At 33.9% G+C, this 23,807-nt stretch overlaps 1 protein-coding gene across 2 annotated transcripts in view; it reads left to right on the top strand.

Moving 5' to 3' along the window:
- The window catches only part of CARPA (Carbonic anhydrase-related protein A), a 92,595-nt gene that overhangs the window by 47,933 nt on the left and 20,855 nt on the right, over nucleotides 1-23,807 (top strand). For both annotated transcript variants that reach the window (XM_081981952.1, XM_081981953.1), the window contains 3 exons: nucleotides 3,048-3,239; nucleotides 10,914-11,009; nucleotides 21,312-21,378. In XM_081981952.1, the coding sequence (XP_081838078.1) occupies nucleotides 3,048-3,239; nucleotides 10,914-11,009; nucleotides 21,312-21,378 (355 nt within the window). The remainder of the gene's footprint in view (nucleotides 1-3,047; nucleotides 3,240-10,913; nucleotides 11,010-21,311; nucleotides 21,379-23,807) is intronic.

Below are 23,807 nucleotides of genomic sequence, written 5' to 3'. Positions count from 1 at the left end.
GTCTTTACTTCCATGATTTAAAAAATTTCTTTGGTGATCCATGATTTCGAGTACGTTTTCAAGCTCTTTCTATATCTTCTTTGCTTTATTAACACACATTTTAGTAGTATTAAAATAATATTAGAAAATTAAGAAAAAACATGAAAATAATAAACTAAAGTACCGTACCCAGTAAACTTCTAGCAATGATATTAACTAATTATCGGATAGTTTATCCTCCTGTCAAAAGCTATTTAAAGTCCGATGAGTTAATCTAAATCGAAGCGTTGCTGTCGAGGCTGATGTAGCGGATTCTCTAACCCGCTAATGGCAAAACAGTGTTCCCAATATCGGAAATGACTATTAATCAATGCGCAGACATCGAAACTAAAATATTTATATTGCACTTGGCCTGGCTTCTGGCAAAAAAGTATAGAAACCCTGTCGATGTAATGGTTTCGATCATTAGCGAGGGGAAACTTGTACATCGTCCTGATTCTGGATGCTGGTGATAGATGACCGACAATATTTTTGGAGTTGTTCCTGTTAGTCGTTCGGTTTGCTACGGTTGTGTGATCAAAAATTTAAAACTTGTTTTGTCTAGTAAAGTGGCGAAGATATTTACAAAGGCCGTAAAACTCGGAGAAAGAAGGATGTTCGCTAGGGTTACGAGTTTATGGCCCTTTTGCCTTCTAATGTATCCGTGTAAAAAAAACGAGATGGTTTTCGGTTCTGCCTTTAAGAATTTTAAGGATGTCGTCCCTTTAATGGTTAACTACCACAGTCGTTAAAATCCGAAGTTTTTGTATGGGATGCTTTTTATTTGTTGCAAAAAATGCGAAGCTTTTCATGAGTTGGAACTTACTTAAAATTTAATTAAGTCATTAAGTTAAGAATTAGATCTAAATTCCAGTCCTTCACGTTTTCGAGATATTGCAATATAAAAAAACACCTCACGTAGAGCTTTAATAGAGGAAAATCTTAAATAGCTCTATAAATAACTTTAAAATTTTGATTAAAATAGCTTTTCTGGGTACTATTAGACCATTTTTGATTAAACGACATACGATAGAGTGTAGTTTTTATGGGTGGTAATGTGTATGGATTTAATAATTTTTAGACAAGACAATGAAATAATGGTCACGTGACTTGGAAATTTTACGTCAAAACAGATTACGTAAATTTTGAAAAATTTCTAGTTTTGACTGCCAAAATGGTCAGGGGACCTAGAAGTTTTCGTTAGAATTAGAAAATGGTAACGTGATCAGAAAATTAACGTGCAAATAAGAAAACAATCACATGACTGTAAAATGCTAATTTAAATTTGAAAACGGTTAGGTGACCCTCGTAATGTTCAAAATTAATGTGCAAAATTAAAAATAAAAATAATTTGAAAATGGTCATGTGATCGGAATAGTCACGTGACATTGAAAATCAAGTTTAAATTTGTAAATTGATCAGTTGACAAAAAATCTAAATTTTAATTTGAACACGGTCTTAAAAACGGTTTGAAATTGAAGTTTAAAATGGCTCTAAAAAAGTCTAGAGACATTATGTTTTGTTAACGTTTTGATAATCAATCTTAAAATTTTTTTACTTTAACTAAGGAATTTTATTTTTAGAGTTGACAAATGATTTTTGCTGTCCTCGAAGTTTTAAATTTTTAAAAAGTTTTGATACTTAAGAAACCGAATAAGAAGGGAAAATTCCTCAAACCATTATAAGTGATTAATCCACCTAAAAGAGATTAAACTAATGATATCCCTTATATTTACTACCTAAAAGTAAACATTTGTGAATATTTTATTAATTGAAATTTACCTAGAGAAGGTGACAATTTTTTAGTATTATGGCAATGATGAATGATGGTATTTTGTGTGTTTTCTCCCATTTCATGACCAGTTTACCTCATTTGATCCAGCTTGTGCTACCGCACTTAAACTCTGCAAATGAATTTTTCCTGGAAGTAAAACATCCTTGTTCTGGTTCTGCTTTTTAAAATAAAAACTCATAACAATGACCAGTTGTTCTCCCTAAAATACAGACACTTTTAAATGTACCAAAATGCATTAAAACAGCAACAATCTTTTGTTCTCTTGCAGCGCTAACAACAGAAAACTCAACCACGCAATTATTAATGCATTGAGGTGAAAGCTTCCGTTTTAATCAGTTTCGAATTTCCCTATAATTCCCTCGATAATTACGGGTCTTGTTATGGTTTTGGGGTGAGCATTTGGAGAATGCAGTACCGACTAAATATTGCTTTTAAGCTCTGATTTGTAGGCGTTAAGGCTGGACGAAATGCAATAATTTTCCGCTTATCTGGAAGAAGATCGGTTGTATGTAAATCACTAGGCAATTAGATTAATACGGATAGAGTTCAGGTGGGCCTTTTATCAGATCGTGAGTCCTAGATTACCCAGATTTCTCTTTGAAAATGCTTTCTTAAAGTTTACGACAAAAAAAATATGAATTTGGGAAATATTTCAGTATTTTCCCAGTTTCTCAATTATTATTATTTAAAGCGGCTTTGGTTGGCACGCAAAAAAAATTCAATTATTTTGGGCTCTGGCTAATGTTATCATAATATTTTCGTTTCGAGGCCTTTAAGCGGTCATTTGTCAAAAGAATGTGTGCCGAAAGCGAACGTCCAACCGATATTGTTTTCTTTAAGCACGTCCGTATTTACGATCAAGGGGCTGAATTATAAAAGATTAATATGCCTCTGGGAGTTCTGTCAGTGAGAGGAAAAATGTTTTGTTAAGGGCCACAGGGTCAGTTTTTACATTTATTTTTCCCCCGGGGTATTTGCTAACTAATGGGTTTGTCGAGGTTACGGATGGGTTAATTTAAGCTCGTTTAATCGGCTCACGATTTGGTCGATAATGACGGTTTAGTTCGACGAATGAAAACCATTGGTCATTTGCCATTACAATGTCTGCTTTTTGTTTTACAGTTCCTTGCATTTAAAAAAAAAAAAGTTTAATTTTTCTAGCTTATTTGGTGGTGATTTGCTGCGATGTGAGTGACCAAAGTATTTTGATTCTATTAAATACATATTGTTTCAGGTTAGCGGGACACTGCACAACACAGGACAGTCTCTTGTTTTCCGAGTGGACAAAGACACAAAACAACACATAAACATAACGGACGGTCCATTAGCTTACCGTTACCAATTTGAAGAAATCTACATCCATTACGGTTCTGACAATCATAAGGGTTCGGAGCACCATATTCAAGGATATTCCTTCCCCGTAGAAGTAAGTAATTTCAACTATGTTAGTAAAATTTTGGAAAAAAATATCTCTATCAACGTCATAATAGAACGGATCTGTTCAAATTATTATTATTGAACTATTTGTCCAAATTTTGATAGAAGACCGTCATTTTGTCTCAAAACTTCTTAAATTACTGATTCTAAAAAAATACAGGCCAAAAATAATGATCGTAACTTTGAAACTGTCATTTTGGCAGCTTTGCGTTGCTGTTAAGTTAACTGTCCGCCATTTTGTCTTAAAACTGCTTGAAATTACTGACTAAAAATTCTCCAGTTAATCTAGAAGCCCAAGAACCAAAAATTAAAGTCCTCACCTTAAAACTGTCAATTTGAAAGGTGCGTTGATGTTGAGGTAGTTAACCAGTCAACAGTCCGCCATTTTGTCTCATAACTCTGGAATTTATTAACTAAAAATTACTGATAATCTAGAAGGTCATGATCACCTACAGAGGCTAAAAATCAAGGCCGTAACTTTGAAACTGTCATTTTGACAGCTTTTAAAAGGTTGATTGCTGTTAAGGTGGTTAACCAGTCAACAGTCTGCCAGGTTGTCTCAAAACTCCTTGAAACTACTGAGAGAAAATTCTGAAGAATTCATTGATGATCTAGAAGTCCATGGCCACCTACAGACCAAAAATCAAGATCGTAACCTTAAAACTGTAATTTTGACAAAAAATGCATTTCTTTTAAGGTGGTGAATCAGTCAACTGTCCACCATTTTGCCTCAAAACCCCCTCAAATTATTGAGTGAAAATTCTGAAAAGAAAAATCAGTAATAATCTAGAAATGTAATGGCCATCTACAGTCAAGGCTCTAACCTTAAAACTGTCATTTTGACAGCCTTTGAAAGGTTGCCTTGCTCTTAAAGCGGCTATCCAGTCGCTAATTAGAATGAGACTAGAAGAAGAACTAGAGTAACTCTAGAAGACCATGGCCACCTACAAGCAAAAGGACTGACTGATCGATATCAAACGCCAAACAAATTTTAAAGAAGAATTAAGTTCAACGTCAAAAAAAAATGTGTTAATATGATTGAGTTGAAAAATCAAGCATATTTTGAAAAAAAGAAAGGAAGAATGTGTTAAGTCTTATCAACACATTCTTCCTTTGCTGAGCTTTGCTTTTCTTCCTGAGCTGGCTAATTGCCTAGATATTTTGATAGAACTAACTGACACTAAACCTATTTAATTCATTGTTTTTAGAATTCCTTTTATCATATTCTGTAGATTGTGATTAAGAGGTTTATAAAAAATCCAAATATTGCCGCAAATTTATAATTCACTAAGAATAATTCTCACTTTAATTATGATGTTTTAAAATATATAGATGGAGGTCAAAAGATAACGAGTGTTTTAAACATGAATCGGTCGGTATATAAATAAACCAAAACCATTACATGAAAAGGACAGCAATTTTTAAAGTTTCTTTTACCCTCGCCAGGAAGGTTTTATTTTATTTGCGGATTCGCGCTGAATACCAAATAAAGACATCCCGCACGTCACTCACTTTGATGTAGTAGCTGTCGTTATGAGAATAGTGGTGCTTACTAAAGGACCCATCACGCGACGCACGAATTTATTTATTGCGAATAAATCTTTGCCCTTTTTTTGATATTATTCATTTCAGTCCTAAGGTATTTCAGGATTGACTGCATAAAAAAATTCTGAGAGGCTCTTAACATTTTGTAAGCACCTCTTTATAATTAAGTAACGCGATTTCAATAAAACGTGCTGTGTCCCCGACATCAAAGTTGCAATTCAATTACATCATACCTTTAAGGTTGACTACAAAGGGCTTTGTGAGAAGAAGTTTTAATTGAAAATTAATAATTGCATTAATCGGCAATGCTTCCTAAATCAGTAATTTGTCATTGAGTTGCGGAACGGTTTTAATTGAGTTCCTAAGGTTTCCGTTTTCTCAAACGGAATCTACACATTGGCAGGAAGAGCTTGGCAACTAAGGTTTCGTATGTGTGTATTAAAACGTGAATCCATGTGATTACTTACAATTTACGGACGAAATTCACTAACAAAGGAAATGTAAATTTTTAGGTCATATTTTCAATTCCCTTTTGGTAACATCTGGAATCGAGAAACGGGGCTTTAGAAAATAATGACATCATTTAAATGATACTCGCAAATCAATCGCAACAAAACGTATTTTCTTTTTAAGGTCCCCGTCCTAACAAGCGAGCTAAAATTTAACGAGTCCTCTTCTAAAACGTCTTGTATTTCCTTAAAACGGGCCACGTCTTCTTTTGCGCTAACCCACCCTTGTTTTCGGTGTAAATGATGTTGCCACTGACTCGTTAAAACAGAACGAACCATTCTTTTAAGGCATAAGGAACTGAATTAATAAGGTTGTTGAAGTACAAAGAACGCGGTGAGATATTGCTAACGTTTTCTCTATAATTTTACAGGTCAGGTTCTGCCTTTAGAAGACACAAATAAAGGTTCTTTCTAGGTGGAAATCCGGAAAAAAATCAAGTGGATTTTATGTTATACTATAGGTAACTGAGTTATTTTCTGTGAATATATAATAATTATTTAAAACGGTTAAAGCACCGTGTATACAAGCAGGTGGTCCAGTTTGTCAATAATTCACCAATCGATAGCCCATCAAAAAATAAGTTAACATGCATTATGTCATTTTCCTGAAAAAAAATCAGTTTAAAAAATCGGTTTTTTGTCATAACTGTCAGAGCGTTGGAGCAAATTTTGATCAATTTTGAACAAACACACACAGTTTCTTTTAATTTCCTTGTTCAAGTTGAAAAAGAAAGTTTCTCTTATAAGATTCTGATTTGAAACTTCGTTTACGAGATAATTGATTATATACGTTCAAAAACCCAAAACCAACCCAACCCAACATGGAAACGGTGAAAATTGACTTAAGAAGCTTAAAAAATTTCTTTGTAGTCAGTTTTTATAGATTCCAGACAAATTGAAAGACTTGTAGTTTTGAAAATTGACTGAGAATTCAGAGAGGCTTAAAAAACTTCTTTCTCTAGAATTTTTGACTCTGAACCAATGAAAAGTGATTTCAGAAGCTTAAAATTTGCATTTCTAAGTACCTAAGATTTCATTCATAAGATTCAACTTAAAGACAAATTTTATTATTTTAGTCTTGAAAATAGTCTTAAATACAAGATATTGACATTAGGTCCATGAAAATTGACTTGAAGACTAACTTTTCAATATTTTTTTATATTTTCTTAGAACTCTGGATTAGTTTTAGTGCTTTAAAACTGCTTTCATCTTGGAAAATCAAGTATCAAGGCTATCTTCACTAACTTTTTGACATAGCAGACTTAAAAAACAATTTTTTCTAATTATGGCATATAAAGTGACACTTTTCAAAACTGATTAGAGTGACAAAACGTTTTACTTTATGTAACTAGTTACATAAAGTGATCACTTTATGTAACTGGTTAAGAAAAGTTCATTTCATCACTCCCTGTTTTTATGCATTTCCGTAGAAACATATGGGCGACATCCATCATAACATGTCGTTGTCACTGTTTATACAAGGTGCTATAAAAGTGAATATTTGTGTTAAATCACTTTAAAAGATGGTTTTTACCACTTTTTGGTCAAAATTAGAAAAAATTATGTATGCAACACGTTTCGAAAATGTCTTATTGTGTAACTCATTCAAATTGTAGGACCTCGCTGCGCTCGCCCTACAAACATTCATTCGTTACACAAAATCGAACTTTTCTTAACTGGTTACATAAATAGCTATTTACATTTTCCATAAACTTAAAAATGTCATTTCAAGCTTTGTCACTATTAAATTGCCTTCTAGACACTTCAGTGTTAAAAAATCGAGCATTTCTTTAAAATCTAAACATTTTTAATGCTTTAAGACTGTTTTTAGCCTAAAAAACTATTTTTAAGACTTTAAGATCTTCCCAAAGTTTTTGACTTATCAGGCTTGAAAGCCAATTTGTATACGGTCCATAGTCTTGAAAATGTAACTTGAAGCTTGTTCACTATTAAATTGACTTCTACACACATCGGTGCAAACATTTCTAAGAAATTCGGACTGTTTTTAGTGCTTCAAGACTTAAAAATCGAGTTAAAGAGTATTTATAATAGTAAAAAACAAGTTTCAGACTCAGGCAAAAATTTCGGCACTAAACGCTACAATATTAGTCTCGAACTTAAGTCCAGAAAATTAAGTTGTACACCAATTAAAATCCTGAAAATCGATCTTTGGACTCTCTTCAGGGTTAGTAAAGTAATTTTTAGCCTTAAAAGTAAATTTTTAGACTATTTTTAGGAGTAAAAAATGAGTTTTGCGCAACAATCTTTGTCTTCATTTCCGGAATCAAAATTGCCCCAACGGTCACGCTGTTATAGCAAAAAATCTTCATAAATTTTCATATCTTCCTTAGGAAGCGTTCTTCAGGAAAAGGATATAATGCATGTCAACTTATTTTTTGATGAGTTATCGATTGGTGAATTATTGACACTTACAACTGGACCACCCTCTGTATGTGTAAGGTGTTAAAAAGTCAATTAACATACAAGAATTCTCACAACGAAGACTAATTTAGCAACTTAGGTAAAACCCGGTGAATCCACAATTTAATAATACAATAAGAGTTTAGTTAAAAATCTAGATTTATTATCTTGCAATAAACTGGAAATATTATTTAAAATGACATTCCTTGGTTTATATGTAATTTTTCTCCAATTGTTTTATTTCATATACCTATTATTTGAAAATTGTTTTTGCAATGGAATGTTATGGTTTTTTGTTACACACCCTTACACTTAATTCGTCGATTTTGATTTCCCATACCGCATTTACATTAACACGATTTCCGAATAAATTTGAATAAAACCCACCCGCCTTACTTTGTCGAACATTCCCGCCGGAGACGACAATGTTATCTTCCACTTTTATTGTATTTTATATCCGAAAGTCCGCCCTTTCTAACACAAATTCGCCGCATTGAATTTCCTTCGAATTCAGCCTGATGGACTGGGATATGTATCTATTCCGTTATTACTTTATTTCCATCGATTTGGCTTTTCTTTTGTGGCGAGAGACGACTGGAATATATTTTCCTTTAGAGAGACCCAAAACGCATTTTCCCCCTAGACTCTTTCAGATAACTGCATAAACATTCTGCGGTGACATGTCGTGAATATCTGGGAGCTTCTTATTTTTGTTAAGTGATTGTCAACGGTTGACCCGCCATTTGCAAGTATATTGCAGCACAACAGCTACTTTTCTATAATAAAACTTAGTTTGTTTGAGGCAATAATGAAAACGTACTAGACTACTTTCATGATAATAGTAATTTCCTTCCACGCCTCAACACAATCTTAATCAAATATCAAAGAGCAAAAAAAGTTGTAATCCAGGAGAAGAATATAACTCCTCATATAGCTCCATCTCTTTATCTCTGGCTTTTACTAGCTTAACCCTTTGTGCTAAGGAAGACGCACGAGATTAGCTTCTCTGCTGCGAAGTAATCTCGGTGATCCAGATATTTAAGATTCTCTTAAGGTACACATACAGGATAATAATGGCTTTTATTATTACACTGGGAAAATGTTTTTGCTGCTAAAGTTTCGTTGCAAAGTGCGAGAGAGAAAATTACGGTACTTTGGTGACTTAACCCTAAAAAATCCTTTAGTGTAGTTCGATGCCAAGAAATTTCATTGTAACGCGAATCGGGAAAGAGATTTCACGGTGGAAGCAACTTTATAAAAGCACAGCTATTTCACATTGCTCGCGCGTGATATTTATATCCCGCACCAGGCTACATGATCCTTTCTAAGGGAAGAGATGTACGGGGTCAAACTCTTTATACTTGGCAAAGTAATCTCGATGATCCATATACTTAAAGCACTTTTATGGCCGCGCTTGCAAGTATAATGTCTTTTATTATGAAAATAGAACACTCCATATTTTCAGCACGATGTTTTCTAACCAACCCATATTGTTGCTGATTCTAGAAAGTTTTTATGACATTGTTTTGTTGCTGAAAGTTTATTCATTCGAGTGTTTCTCAATTGATTTAGAGGGTTAATTTACTTGTAAATATCAAATTTTACTAAAAACTTGAACAAAATTCAAACAATAACTGAGTTTTCAACACAAATTGATTTGAACACCAAAAAATTGCGGAAGTTTTTGGCTTAAACTAAAAAGATTATTGAATATTGGAAACTTTCAATGAGCAGAAGAAAATGCAATAAACGGTGGGGGGGTTCTGTAAAATCTATATGCTGAAATCATATTTTGACAAGCACCAGAGAAGTCTATGCTATTACAAAAAGTCAGAAACTAAGAAGAAAATCAATGAGAAACAACATTTACTATTAGCTTTTGCAGTAGTAGTACTTTTTAAACAGAACGGTTAGAGAAAAGTATGTTCCATGGAAAATACTTAGAATTTCAAGCCCAACCATTAAAGAATATTAAAAAAATATGTTTATTGGAAAAGCTTGTAAAGTTGGCGTGTCCAGGGTTTTTCGAAATAATCTACAGTCCGTGGTTCGTTTTCAATAGGACACTCTGTATAATACACTCTTTAAAAAAGAAAAGACTTTTTTAATATAAACCTTAATCAAACAATTTTCACTGTCTTTCACAATCACCCTGTATAATCCCTCTAACTTTATTAATTGAGCTAAATCGGCCGGTATCCATTTGAAACTATTCAAAGTTGAAAAACCACTAAACAAGATTTACTGCATAAATTGTTTCGAATCCCATTTCGGTCGTTTTCAATTTATTTCTTCCACTCAAAAAGTAATTGACTTATTAAACAAACTTAATAAAGAGGCGAAGTTTGCTTCATTGCACCCCGAGTTCCCGAAGCCATTAATAAACTGAGATTGCAACTTATTGGGATTCAAACTTAACCACAGGCGAAAATTAACGAAAATTAATGAAACGCTAAATTAAATTAACCTGAGAAAGTTTCAGCGGTATCAAATCGCTGAATAAATAAGTCAATTTAAAAGGTTGGAAACGATCAGGTCCGGCTTCTAACCGTTTAGAGGGAAATTTTTTGCCGGAAATAAAGTCTTCCCCCAGATTTCCAAAGTAATTCGTCATAAAGCGAAAAAGAAAGCATAAACCATCTTGTTACGAGCGAATAAAAGTTTTTCCCGAGCACTTTAGATCATCAAATCGCGGGTCCGATCTGTGCTGAAAAATGAGTAACTGTCCGAATGTGTATTGATTCCCCATTTCGTGATTTATTTAGAAATGTCGGAGTGCGTGATACCATGAATCTTTTTACGAAAAGTATGTTTTGATAGGTGCCGGTTATGTATCGCCTTAAAGCGGAAACTCCAAAGTGTTTCGGGAAAATCGTATGTTTCCTGGAGTTAAAAACACTTTGATATTTTAAAATATTCACGGCAGGGCACTTTTTCGACTTACGAAACTTTGCTACCGGATACCTCCCTAATGTTGCTTTAATCGACAACGTCTTATCTAAAGCTCAAGTATGTAAAGTTTGGAAACTCTCTTTTAAAGGTCGTATATTGAAGAAAAACTTCGATGTGGGCAAAACTGAATAAAGTCAGCTGGTTAACTCTAACAATCCCATTTAATATTCAATTTTTGACTATAACTCACTGCAATACCAAAATGAAATTTACACAATTCTTTGTTTGTGTTTCAGATCCAGTTCTACGGATTTAATAAAGACTTATATCATAATATGTCGGAAGCGCAACATAAATCACAAGGAGTCGTTGCCATCTCACTAATGGTGCAGGTAAGTCGTATTTATGAGCCGCTGAAACGTTTTTCATGAATACGAAATTTAATCTATTATTTGTTCTTGCAAACCGGTCTCCGACTATTTCCTAGCTAAGCGAAAACAGTCGTTAATAAATTGGCTTTTGATATTGATATTTGCTGAATCCACTACTGTTTTCGGCAAGATATTGAATTAGATAAACGATCAGTTAAATGGCGAGCCCATAAATCAAACCAACTTTAGTAACTTAGCGTAGCCATACACTTACAGTGATTAAAAACGTCACTAGAAGTGTTTTTCTCTTACAGTGTATATTAATTATAATTAAAACTCAAATACAAAACGTAATCTTTAAATCGCACATTATCTTTGAGTTAATACCACTAAGAAAATTTGTAATTATCTACCTTCGAGTTTCATTAGAATATTGCCAAGCTTTTGTACCTGTTAACCTTGTAACGCGGAAATTTTAAATGTTAATTATTAATAAGCTTTAAATTTATTATAGCATAATCAAGTCTCCAAAGAGGTGTTTTGGGAACACAAAGCTCGGTTTGTAAAGTGGCAGTGTAACATGGTGTTTCTCTAAAAAAAGTTTCTCTCTAAAATAAGGTAATACTCTAGGAAGGTTCTAGTAATCACATAGCACAAGTTTTAAAGTAATATTTTTACAAAATGTCTCAGATAGATAAAAACAGCCAATTAATGTTTTGAAAATGTAGAATATTCTGCTCCTTTAGGGTATTCTTGATACTGCAGATCTCAATAGTTGGCAGTTGTTGCATTCTCTCAAGTTCTTCAACCAAGAATTCCTTCTTTTTCCTAGGGATCTTTTGCCCATTATTTTTCTCTGGATAATAAGATGCAGCAACTGGTATTTATCTCCCCTCTTGACATGTCCCAAGTATTGCAGTTTGTTAATAGTAAGTGTCAATTCTTCTGGATCCTCCGCAAAACCTCCATATTTGTCACCCTCTCTGTCCACGATATTCTTAATATTCTACAGAACACACACATTTCAAATGCTTCCTCTTAGTATCGATCTTTTTCAGTGTCCACTCTTCCATTCCGTACACACTGAATTTTGTTTAATAGGCCGCCAGATTTTCTTCCTTGTCCTCCCTTTAATTGATTTCTCCTTCTTCCGGCACTCTTTTATTACCTACTTATCAACTATTTCTTCTCCTCGTAACCTTAGATAGCACACTCTACCAATTTTTCCCAATGTGGCATTTTTTGCCCATTTTCTCACTCCTGTAGACCGTTCATACTTACATCTACCCATACATTCCATCATTTCTTGCCTATTTCCTTTTTCTCTGACCATACTTTCTAGCCTGGAAAGGGTCTGTCCTCTCTCTTACAGTATTCATAATTTTTACACAACTTTCTTTCTACTGTTATTTGGTCTTATATCTCAGACTTTCCGTAAAGGACACATTTCCGCCACAGTCTTCATTAAAGCTACTCTTTTGCTTTCTAACTCTATTTCTGCATACTACCCATCGTTGACCATTTTATCTCTCAATTTTTTCACAGGCTCATTAAATAAACGTTGTCTATTAACTTCCAGTAGCCAGAGCCATTTTTTAGTACATACACAGCGTCAGTTTAATATTCCTTTTAAAGCATTCTTCCTTTTTTTCTCTCATATCCTGCTTCTCTCCCAAACGTCCAGCCAGCTCTTCTTTAGCTCGCACACACTTTGTTTGAAAAGACAGAATCTTCACAGGGTTTCGCCAAATAAAATTTGAATTTTGTCAAGTTAAACATCTGTTCAATTTCCTGATAATAACTTTTTAGGTAATGAAAAGTTTATTTACTGGGGCATTGTAATCGAAGGAATTTGACTTATTTAACCTATTTTCGGAAAATAAAAAAACCAATCAAATAGGACAAACAATTCTCTGAGAAATAGTGGGATGGGATCGTTTGATGGACATTAAAGAGCAAATCTTTGAAAAGATCAAATGATCATGAGAGGGTCAAATCAAATATCCGTTTAACCGGATCTTGGATAACTTAAACGAATCCGTGTTATCGCTTAAACGTTTAAAGAATTCAGTCCGCAAAGTCCATTAAAAAAGCGGCAAGACCGCAGGTATTTAATTTCCGAGCGATAAATTTATCGGAGCGGCAATTTTATGGCCACATTTTGTTAGGGTTTAGGCCGGTCTACGTGCGATCGGGCTCTGGTTTGTTTATGTTTGGTTTAGTCTAATATTTGTGTTTGCCGTTTTCGATATTTTCGGTAGAATTATTTGCATGCGCCGAATAAAATCCGCTTGTAAATGTTTAAACAGTAATCTTCCATGTTTTTTTTTCAAAATTAACGAAATTCGTTACCCTGATCAATTGGCAGATATTCCGAGTTTCAATTTATTACCGTGAAAAATCCCTGTTTGTTTGGGAGTGGGTTTGTTTAAAGTTGTCTAAGTGTTAAGTACCGTCCTGTTCAGTTCTAATTAAAAACCCAAAAATAGCTCACATGCATGGAAATCTGATATAAGTTTTAGTTTGGCTTAGTCACGATACTGGGATGGGCAACACTTCTGTCTGATGTATGCCAGACTAAAATTAATTTCTCTTGAAGCCAACCTAATAAAAACTGATTTGTTGGAGATACTTTCGTAATTATGTTTCCAACACAACCAGGTTGTAAAACTGCAATTAGCAAATTGATCCTGGTCCAACCCATGCGGTGCTAACCTTAATTAAGAAATTAAGTTGTTTGTACGGTTCGGTTTTTTGAAGCGTAAAACGAAAGAAAGCTTTCGATAGGTCAATAGCCCAAAGTAACGAACCCATTTCGGACGGAAAATCAAGCAGCATACATGCATAAAATATACGACGGATCGTAATTTGCCAGAAACGCGCAAAAAGGATTTTCATGGGAGGCTAAAAATGCATACCAGATGCACTTCGATCCGGCAAATCCCTGGATATATGCATTCGTTGCCGGTGGACGATGGCTAGCTCGGACCTACGATGCCGTGAAACCTGGTTAATGTGGACAAATATGGGGAACGATATTTTTCATTGGAAAGATTTATTTCGAAATCGTTCTACGAATGAAACTAGTCGAAAATGGAGCTTGTGAAAGACGTATTCCAATTGAACCAAAGTGAATACATTTAATAATTCAGTTTTAGTACAACAAGAAAAGCTGAAAGTGGGACTTGCCAACAGTGACCGAATCATATTTTTAAGTGCATTTTTCGAATCCTCATTAAATTTTCTATCTAATAACATAAAAAACCACTACAAAATCAGGTAAAGTCAGGGAGAAAAGTGGTGTCAAAATATAAAATGCCAGAGACGCAATTTGAAAGAAAAGTCAGGGACAAAATCGCCTGTAAAACACGCTTGGAGTGAGAAATTGACTGTTTTAAGCACATTTTTTAAATCCTCATTAAATTATCTGATAACCTAAAAAACACTACAAAATTTAATACAGTTAGGGGAAAAAGCGGTGTCAAAATTGGAACTGCTAGTAAGACCGTTTGAATAAACATTCACAGACAAAATCGCTTGTAAAACCCACTTAGAGTGAGAAAATGAATGTTTTAAGTACATTTTCGGGATCCTCATTAAATTTCCTATTCAATAACATTAAAAAAATACTACAAAATTTGGTACAGTCAGTGAGAAAAGCGGTGTCAAAATTTGAACTGCCAGAAACACAGACCGCATTCGTTTTCAAGCTCCATGGAGCGAGCAGAGCGTTTCTGACGTCACGATGACGTAATTTAGTAAAATCGTAATTTGACCAACTGTCAAATTACGTCATTGTGACATCAAAAAACCTCTGCTCGCTCTATGAAGCGTGAAAACGAATGCGGCCACAGTGTTTGTAATTTACCAGTAATTTACCGGTCAAATTTTCCTGGTAAAGGAAAATATTTACTTTACCGGTAATTTACCCATCACTATTTCAAACAAATTGTATTATCAACTTAACTCTTAAAACCATAATTATGTCTCTTAAATTGTACTGGAATAGAAAAGGGTAGGAAACAAAAAAAGCTATTCTTTCAGAGGAAGAAAGATTCTTTTCAAGAAGATTTCTTCAAAAACTCAATGCTATTCTTTGTAGATATTGAAAGTCTTGATGGTACAGTAGATTCAAATTTAAACAGTTTTGCAGTTTCTACCTTACTGAAAAAGGATTCTGCCACATATTCTTTAACGACTACTGACATATTCTTCTATGCTTTTTTTAATACACAAGTTATTTTATGATTTCCGGTATAGTGAGCAAAAACTCCAACAGGATGGACAGAAGAAATGTTAGTGATTTATGAAAATCAATTTACTTTCGGGAAATTTAGTACTTTCATGATAGTAGGTTAGGTTAGGTTGTAGTAACAAAATATCTTCTTTTCTTTCATCAAGAGTCACTGTGTTAAGCCTTTGTTGAAGAACCTGTCATTTTAAAGGTTATAACTTTCTGTATCATCAAATAATTGCTATTTAAGCTTTATCTAAAATTGTATCTAGGAGAAGTCAAAATAATATCTAGTAAAATAAATAAGTCAGAAATCATTCCTTTGTAGTGTGCAAAATTGCAATTCCACAACAATAAACGTTGATTTTATTAAATCCTTTTTCTGTAAGATTAACACAACATCACAATTCATATGAAAATTGATTGTTTAAAATGAATATCAAGATTTCATATTTAAACTAGCAAACCTAGAAAATTATTACCTAAAGTCCTAATAAAAAACAAAACATTCTCTCATCTACTAAAACATAAAAGAGTCTTTTTTCTCTGTACTTTTTTCAAACTTGCGGTCACAAAGAGTTTAATTTTGAAAGGAATATATTTTACTGTGGTTTTTACAACCAGCCATATGTCGTGTTTCCCAGCTACAAAAGAACGAAATCTAGCTTTGCATTTATAATCGTAACAGTCGTTTTACTTTTTACCGCATGCATTGACCCTCGACTAAAACAGTTTATACATAATTTAGGTTAGGTCAACAGCATTAAGCGAAATAAACTTGCAGGCAAATGAATGGGATCTGAAAGATCGTTGAAAACCTGATGGTGACAAACTCGAAAGTTTTTAGTAAAATCCTTTACTTCAAAATTTATGTAACACGTTAAATACTTGGCGACTGTTAAAAGCGAACTGAAATTTTAAAATTTTATCGGATAACACTGCTCATGCCGAGGTTATCCCTGTGGAGCTTTTCCCTGGAGGAGGTGTTTGCCGCTTCTTTCGACTTTCCTTTAATGGATTTATAAACTTTGTCCAACCAGTTCACTTTAAGAATTTGGCAGAATTTTATTTGATCTGTTTGGATATTTCTTCATTCAAACAAGGGTAGTAAGAGAAAATCAGTAGAATTTATCCTTGTAATTAACTAGGATAGATTTAATAGTATATTATTTTTTGCGTTAAGTTTGTTATTTCACTTGATACGTTTATAGCCATTTATTTATGACTAGAAGTGTGGTTACTGATTAAAACAACCGCATGTTACACCACTGTCGTTCACCATGTGCCGGTTACACTGACCAAGGCTGTCGCATAAAGTCAAGCGAGCTTTCCAAATAAACGTTGAAACTGTCTCCACAGTTTTCCAATAAAAAGCAAAATGAACACTTCGTGTCGCGTCACGCGTGCATTTTCGCAAAATTATTAGCCCATAGCTGTCCGTTTATTGACTCCGAATTGCTCGCACTGTCCGCGTTATCGTTTTACGATATTTCGGACACGTTGTACTTCCCGTTTGCCAGTTATAATCTAAATAATCAGCCGTTGCAGTTTCAATAATTAAACCGTATTATGCCCCTCTAAAATGGAAGTTACAAAATATTTGAAACTGCCGAATGTCATTTTGATTTCGATGGGATGGTTTACTGCCGTGCTGTTTTAAACTATCATTAGCCGCACTTCAAATATTTAATGATCCGGTCCATTAGTAGGTTATATTGGGCACTTTAGCCAGTTTGAATGATTTACGTGAAAATCATGATTACTGTTGCAATGCAACTGTCATTGAAATAATTTCACAAAAGGACATTTTTGTTGTAATTGTAGTATATTGATTTAAATTGACTTATTTAAATTATATTTCTGCACTGAAATTATGTACATTTGCTTGTAAGTGCAACTAAACATATTATATATTACAAAATTCCTTACCTCCATCACTCTATTATTGCTATTAATTAATGTGTTTATATTAGGAAAATTATTATGTTCTGAAGAGGCTAAATCGATTACTAATGGAACGCCAAACTGCAATCCAATTTTGCGATTGCGATTTGCAATTTATTATTTTATTTTCCACTTTTCAACTTATCACACAATTATGCAGATTTTCCTAACAGCTGTAAAGTTAAAAAAATACTAGTTTACGAGCATATACAGTGTGTTACAGACACAGAATAACTATTCCTAATTTTCAAAAATGGCAGAAAACACTCAAATATTAGATATTTGGGTGTGAGGTGTAATAGATATTGGGGTGTCAACAACAGTCATGTGACCTGATCATCAACCCGGAAAATGTCGTCTTTTATCTGAAAAAGCCTGTAAATTACATTTAAGCTGTTTGGAAAATGGAAATTGTAGAAGCACATCTCCTGATCGTGACAGATTAAATTCACAGCTGGCAACACTGTAAAGTTAAGTTGAAGTGTGTCAACAACAGTCACATGACCAGAAGAATGTCATCTTTAACCTTGAAATTACATTTAAACAGTTGGGAAAGCTGATATCGCAAAAGCACGTCACGTGATCGTGACAATTTAAATTCGCAGCTGGCAACACTGCAAAGTTAAATTGACATCTGTCAACAACAGTTATGTGAGCTCGGAAACGCCGTCTTTAAGCTTGAAAAGTCTGTAAATTACATTTAAACAGTTGGGAAGGCTGATATTGCAAAAGCACGTCACGTGATCGTGACAATTTAAATTCGCAGCTGGCAACACTGCAAAGTTAAATTGACATCTGTCAACAACAGTTATGTGACCTCGGAAACGCTGTCTTTAAGCTTGAAAAGTCTGTAAATTACATTTAAACAGTTGGGAAGGCTGATATCGCAAAAGCACGTCACGTGATCGTGACAATTTAAATTCGCAGCTGGCAACACTGCAAAGTTAAATTGACATCTGTCAACAACAGTTATGTGACCTCGGAAACGCCGTCTTTAAGCTTGAAAAGTCTGTAAATTACATTTAAACAGTTGGGAAGGCTGATATCGCAAAAGCACGTCACGTGATCGTGACAATTTAAATTCGCAGCTGGCAACACTGCAAAGTTAAATTGACATCTGTCAACAACAGTTATGTGACCTCGGAAACGCCGTCTTTAAGCTTGAAAAGTCTGTAAATTACATTTAAACAGTTGGGAAGGCTGATATCGCAAAAGCACGTCACGTGATCGTGACAATTTAAATTCGCAGCTGGCAACACTGCAAAGTTAAATTGACATCTGTCAACAACAGTTATGTGACCTCGGAAACGCCGTCTTTAAGCTTGAAAAGTCTGTAAATTACATTTAAACAGTTGGGAAGGCTGATATCGCAAAAGCACGTCACGTGATCGTGACAATTTAAATTCGCAGCTGGCAACACTGCAAAGTTAAATTGACATCTGTCAACAACAGTTATGTGACCTCGTAAACGCCGTCTTTAAGCTTGAAAAGTCTGTAAATTACATTTAAACAGTTGGGAAAGCTGATGGCAACACTGTAAAGTTAAATTGTCAACAACATCATGTGACCTAAAAAATATTGTTTTTAACCTTAAAATCATCAAAATCCTTGCCTACTGTGGCTGCATTCGTTTTCAGGCTCCATGGAGCGAGCAGAGCTTTTTTTGACGTCACAATGACGTAGTTTGACAATTGGTCAATCTATGGTTTTGCCAAATTACGTCATCGTGACGTCAAAAACGCTATGGAGCTTGAAAACGAATTCGACCTGTGATTATAAAACCATAATTTGTATATGCCAATAATTCGAAAACGGCTAATGTCAACTTATTATAGATATTTTTTTTGAATCAGAAAAAAAAGATCCATCAGCTCATCCGAAAATATACACGGTGTTCTAGTAAAACTTAATCAACTTTCTATTATTTTTTTTCTCTTTTGTCATAGACTCTTATTTTATTCATTAACATTTTCTGGTAATTTATTTAAGATAAACATTTATTACCCAGTGAATAAAACGTTTGATATCCATGATACAATTATCATAAGTAATAACAGCAAATTCGATCCGTTATTAAATCTAAATAAGGGATAATGTTCGGTAAATTATGTAAAACTGCCGTTTTAATGGATACGTTTGTAAATTTTGAATTAGCGCATTAACGTCCATGTATTTAGATAAATAATGAATATTTACTCTTCATTGTATCAAAATATAGTTATTGTTTAAAATAGAGTAATTTGGATATATTCTCAAATTACAACAAATCGTATTTAATGGTGTAGTATTGAAACATGTTTTATGCTAACCATCAAAATTTAATAATTACTTAAATTCATTAATTTGTGTAAGTTTTTTCTACTAGCTATTGCCAAAAACAGTTTTTAGTTAATGTAACTAGTACAAGCGAATTAGAAAAAGATTAGAATCAAAGTTAATGCTGAAAATAAATTTAATACCGAAAACCTTCTGAAAACGTTATTAACGTATTCATTTCCTTTATCAGCTTTCATTGGCCGCATGATTAATTTAATATCTGGCCAGAGACGGTAATGCCCCCTTTAATGCAAAACAATGATGGTAAAATATCCCATCCACTTTGCCGTTTTGTAGTGCATTATGCCATTTCATAAACATAAAACTAGATACTATCAGCTGTTACCTGAAAATAGACGATAATGTATTCAAAACATCGCTAAATGGCATCATGAGTCTGTTAGTGGTGTTTTGATAGCTCGACTCCGTGCTTTGGGGTTATAAAAATGTGTTTGTGAGTGACAAAGGGGACCTTAAGTTATCCTCGTTTCGGTTATTATCTATAAAAAGCAAAAATAAATTATAGAGTATAATAAGAGGCTAAAGGTTATAAGCTTCTCGGGATTTATTCAACTCGTACCTGTCTAACCGCAGTGTATTCAATTATTCTCTATTCTTGCGTATAATGCCCGCTTTAATCCATAACCCGTCGAGATCCTAGGTAGAGACAAATCCTCCCTAAGTTAGACGATTAAAATTAAAACAGGATTAGCAATTAGAACGAGGCGAAAACAGTGTTTAACGCCAGAGAGCAAGAGAATTTGAACGGATTAAACTACTACCGGGATGGAGTAGTAAATCTAAAACGGTTTAACAAAGAGGCTTTATACCTCGCTGTATTGTTTAAGCCATTGTGTCGATTTTATTACAATAAAATTTGGTTTAAATTACGATACAGTAACTTAATAAATCAAATTATTAAGAAATAGCTTTTCTAGCATTATTTTGCCTGTAAATCTATGTCAGATCCAAAGCAGAGCAATTTTTGACTTTTAAACGTTTTATCACTTTTGATTATACCATGATTTTGGATCAAAAGGCGTTGTGATCTCATGGCACATATTCTGGTACAATTGTCAACCTGAGTTTTAAACTGTAGAAACACAAACTATCTCTTTCTGATAGAAGGAGGATACTTAAGATGTCAGTCTTTTCCTTCTCACTCAAAAACACCATTTTAAGTAATAGGAAAATTTGCCAATTAATTTAACATTATATTGAAGTTAGCTGTCATTGTTACACCTATCATTGTTATAGGTAGGTACAAAAAAAAAAAAAAAAAAAAAAAAACGTATATCGTTGAATTGGCCTTTATGAGTACTCTTAAAATCTGAAGTAATATACAGTGTGTTAGGTTTGAATTAAGAAAGTTGGTATACTTTGTGACTGACCCTGTATACTTTCGAACCTCATTTCACCCTCACGCCATGCGCTGTTATTTACTTTAACAAGACGCAAATTTTGAGAAAAATAAAATCAGCAGTTTTCGAGATATTTGCAATATTCCAGACTTTTTAGACACCCTGTATAAACCTTTTTTGAATGTATGGTTATCGTATTTTAACTTAACACTTCTTGGAATGTGTTTTATGTGAGTGGATAAATCCAAGCCTGTGTACAAAATAACACGATTGAAAATCCAGGGATGGTAACAGTGTGACACAAATAATTCATGTCAGTCAGTTTTCAGCACGTACAAAAACATTTCCCAGTCGCCTAATATTAAATTTTAAAATAACCGTTGCATTTGGTAGGTTTTCCGTGAATTTTTCACTTGAATTTTCACGAGGGAAATAAAAGTAACGAATGTATTCTTGTCACGATTTCAGATTGGGGACACGCCAAACGGAGAGCTCAGACTGATCACGACCGTATTTAACAAGGTGCAGTATAAAGGTAAGTATTTTTTCTGCTTTCAGTTAAATTAGCTAAGGGTGTTGGCAACAAAAAAAGTCAACGAACCAATCGAGGTTTTGTTTAATTGCCCCTCTTCAAGGCGGACCACAATAAAAATGGAAAATTACGTTCTGCTGAAAAGCACCTTCCGGGATATTTGTGGCTCACCAAAGCGAGTTGATAATTAAAAGGGGCCCTAATTTAAGCGTCGCGAGTCCATAAATCGGCGTTGGTGCCGTTATCCGACGCCGGCGACGCCGAGCGACGCCACGTCTCTATCTGGCAGTAAATCACGGCATCGCAGCGCAGATAGCGTCCGCTCTTAGCCTCCGAATATACACAACACGATGGCTCCGATTCCGGATGCTCTTTTTCATTGCTTACGTCGAGTGTTTCTTTTTTTTTCAAACAGCTCAATGGCACTAGAAAACAATGATAATAAAGAGCGATTTTTTTATTGCTTTGAACAAAACGACACGCAGATATTCTGGTACGACGTTTATTGTCCAGTGTTTTTTAGATTCTAATTCGCAAATTAAAAACAAATATTTTCTATTTTCTATTATTGAGTAAGAAAAATTTTGAGAGATTAACATTAATGGGAGTAAATGTTTATGGAATATCCATTAACAATATCCGCTATGCAGACGACACCATACTTATTGCCGAAACAATAGAATTTATAGAGCGAGGAGACCGGACTTAAAATATAAAAAAGACCAAATTTATGATCATTTCAAAATCAGTTCAGAAACAGGTAAAACTATGAATCAACAAAAAACTAGTAGAAACTACAAATAAATAGGAACAACGGTCAAGTAAGGTGATCAGTACACTGAAGGAATTAAATCAAGAATTGGGCAAGCCTTAAGCCAATTTAAGAATAAGTTAGGTAGATACGGTAATAAATGGGGAAGCATTTTAAAGAATAAGAAATGAACAGGAAACACAATTAAAATAAGGAAGCTGGAATACCTGAGCCACATGATGAGGGGAAATATGTATTATTGTAGAATATTATACAGGGAAAAAAAAGCAGAGGCAGAAAACGCATTTCCTGGTTACATAACCTGAGAGGTTGGACAGATCTACAGCATCAAAAGTGAGAATAGCCACGATGATAGCCAACCTTCTGAAAGGAGATGGCTTGAAGAAGAAGAAAAACATAAAAAATGTACAGTATATATAAAGTATTATTATCAATTGACAAGCAGAGGGGTTGCCAGACTTGAGTTGACATGGATAATTCCATGTCCCTGTAATTAGTTTTGGTCTAAACCTCAAACAAGGTTTCCTCAAATTTACCTTCTTCTGATATACAAGACATCAAACAATTGAGTTTTAAAATTTTTTAGAATCAACATAATTTGTAGGTTTTACCTTTTACCATTATTCATCAAACTGTATTTGTAATATTGTGTCTTTGATGTACCAGCGACTCGGCGACGTAGATTTGGAACTATCTAGGATAGTTAACTACTTACTCTAATTTGTTTATTACAATAATTCCTTGTCAAAACTAATTTAAAATGTTCCAAAGCTTCTTGTTATAAATATAAAATTTATAAGGAAAAACTGTAAAGGGTACTTGTTCAAAGAGATCCAGGACCAGAGTTTCCAAACACAAAAAGTCTTGTTATACATTTTATCAACGACAACTAAAATGAAGAAAATTTTCTTAGTTTATTAGTTAAATCATCAATCTTAATGATAAGTAAAAACTGCTTTGGTTTCATAATGGATAATGTGAAGAATTGATATTGCTTCTTTGACAAAAAATACCAATACAATTGGTGTGTTAGTAAGTTTTTATTACTCATACATCTTACAGTTTCTAAACATAAATATTTTTGCTGTATAGTTTTCCTTCCTAGTAGGTCAGAATAATAATGATAAAGGAATGCCTGATGCTAAATTTCAATATGAGATGAGCAATAACGAAACTCCTTATTTTAAATAAGGTCAATATAACAACCAATGCCAAAGGCAAAATCTTTAGCTTTATTACTGTTCCGGGTACTTTGCCTTTCCGCTTTATTTTTTTTTTGTTGGTTCTCAATAAAACGTAATATTGCCAATTAAATTCATTCTGAATTGGCTGTATACATCTTATATTTAGAAATTGCTTTTCTCTTGTGCTGATATCTCCTATGATTGTATGAGTGCAAATGATTTTTTATTGGTAAACATACATATTTAAACTTGATCGAAGAAGTCTTATGTCGATCAATGTTATGACTACTACCACAGACAAACTAATATATACAGACGGTCAGCCAAATGGTTAAAAAACGAAACGCTAAATGGAGACCCTTTGCTGTTCAACAGTCTCCATCGGCGAATCGACGGTATCTATTTCGAGCGTCTCATAACAGATGGCAGTGCAGCCAGTAAATTTTTCTACTTCTTGTAACAATGTGAATCATTGC

This window comes from Ips typographus, linkage group LG6 (assembly GCF_016097725.1).
Source record: "Ips typographus isolate SLU linkage group LG6, UJ_Ityp_2.0, whole genome shotgun sequence".
NCBI classification, from domain to species: Eukaryota; Metazoa; Arthropoda; class Insecta; order Coleoptera; family Curculionidae; genus Ips; species Ips typographus.
This window is presented reverse-complemented; position numbering and strand designations above follow the sequence as displayed.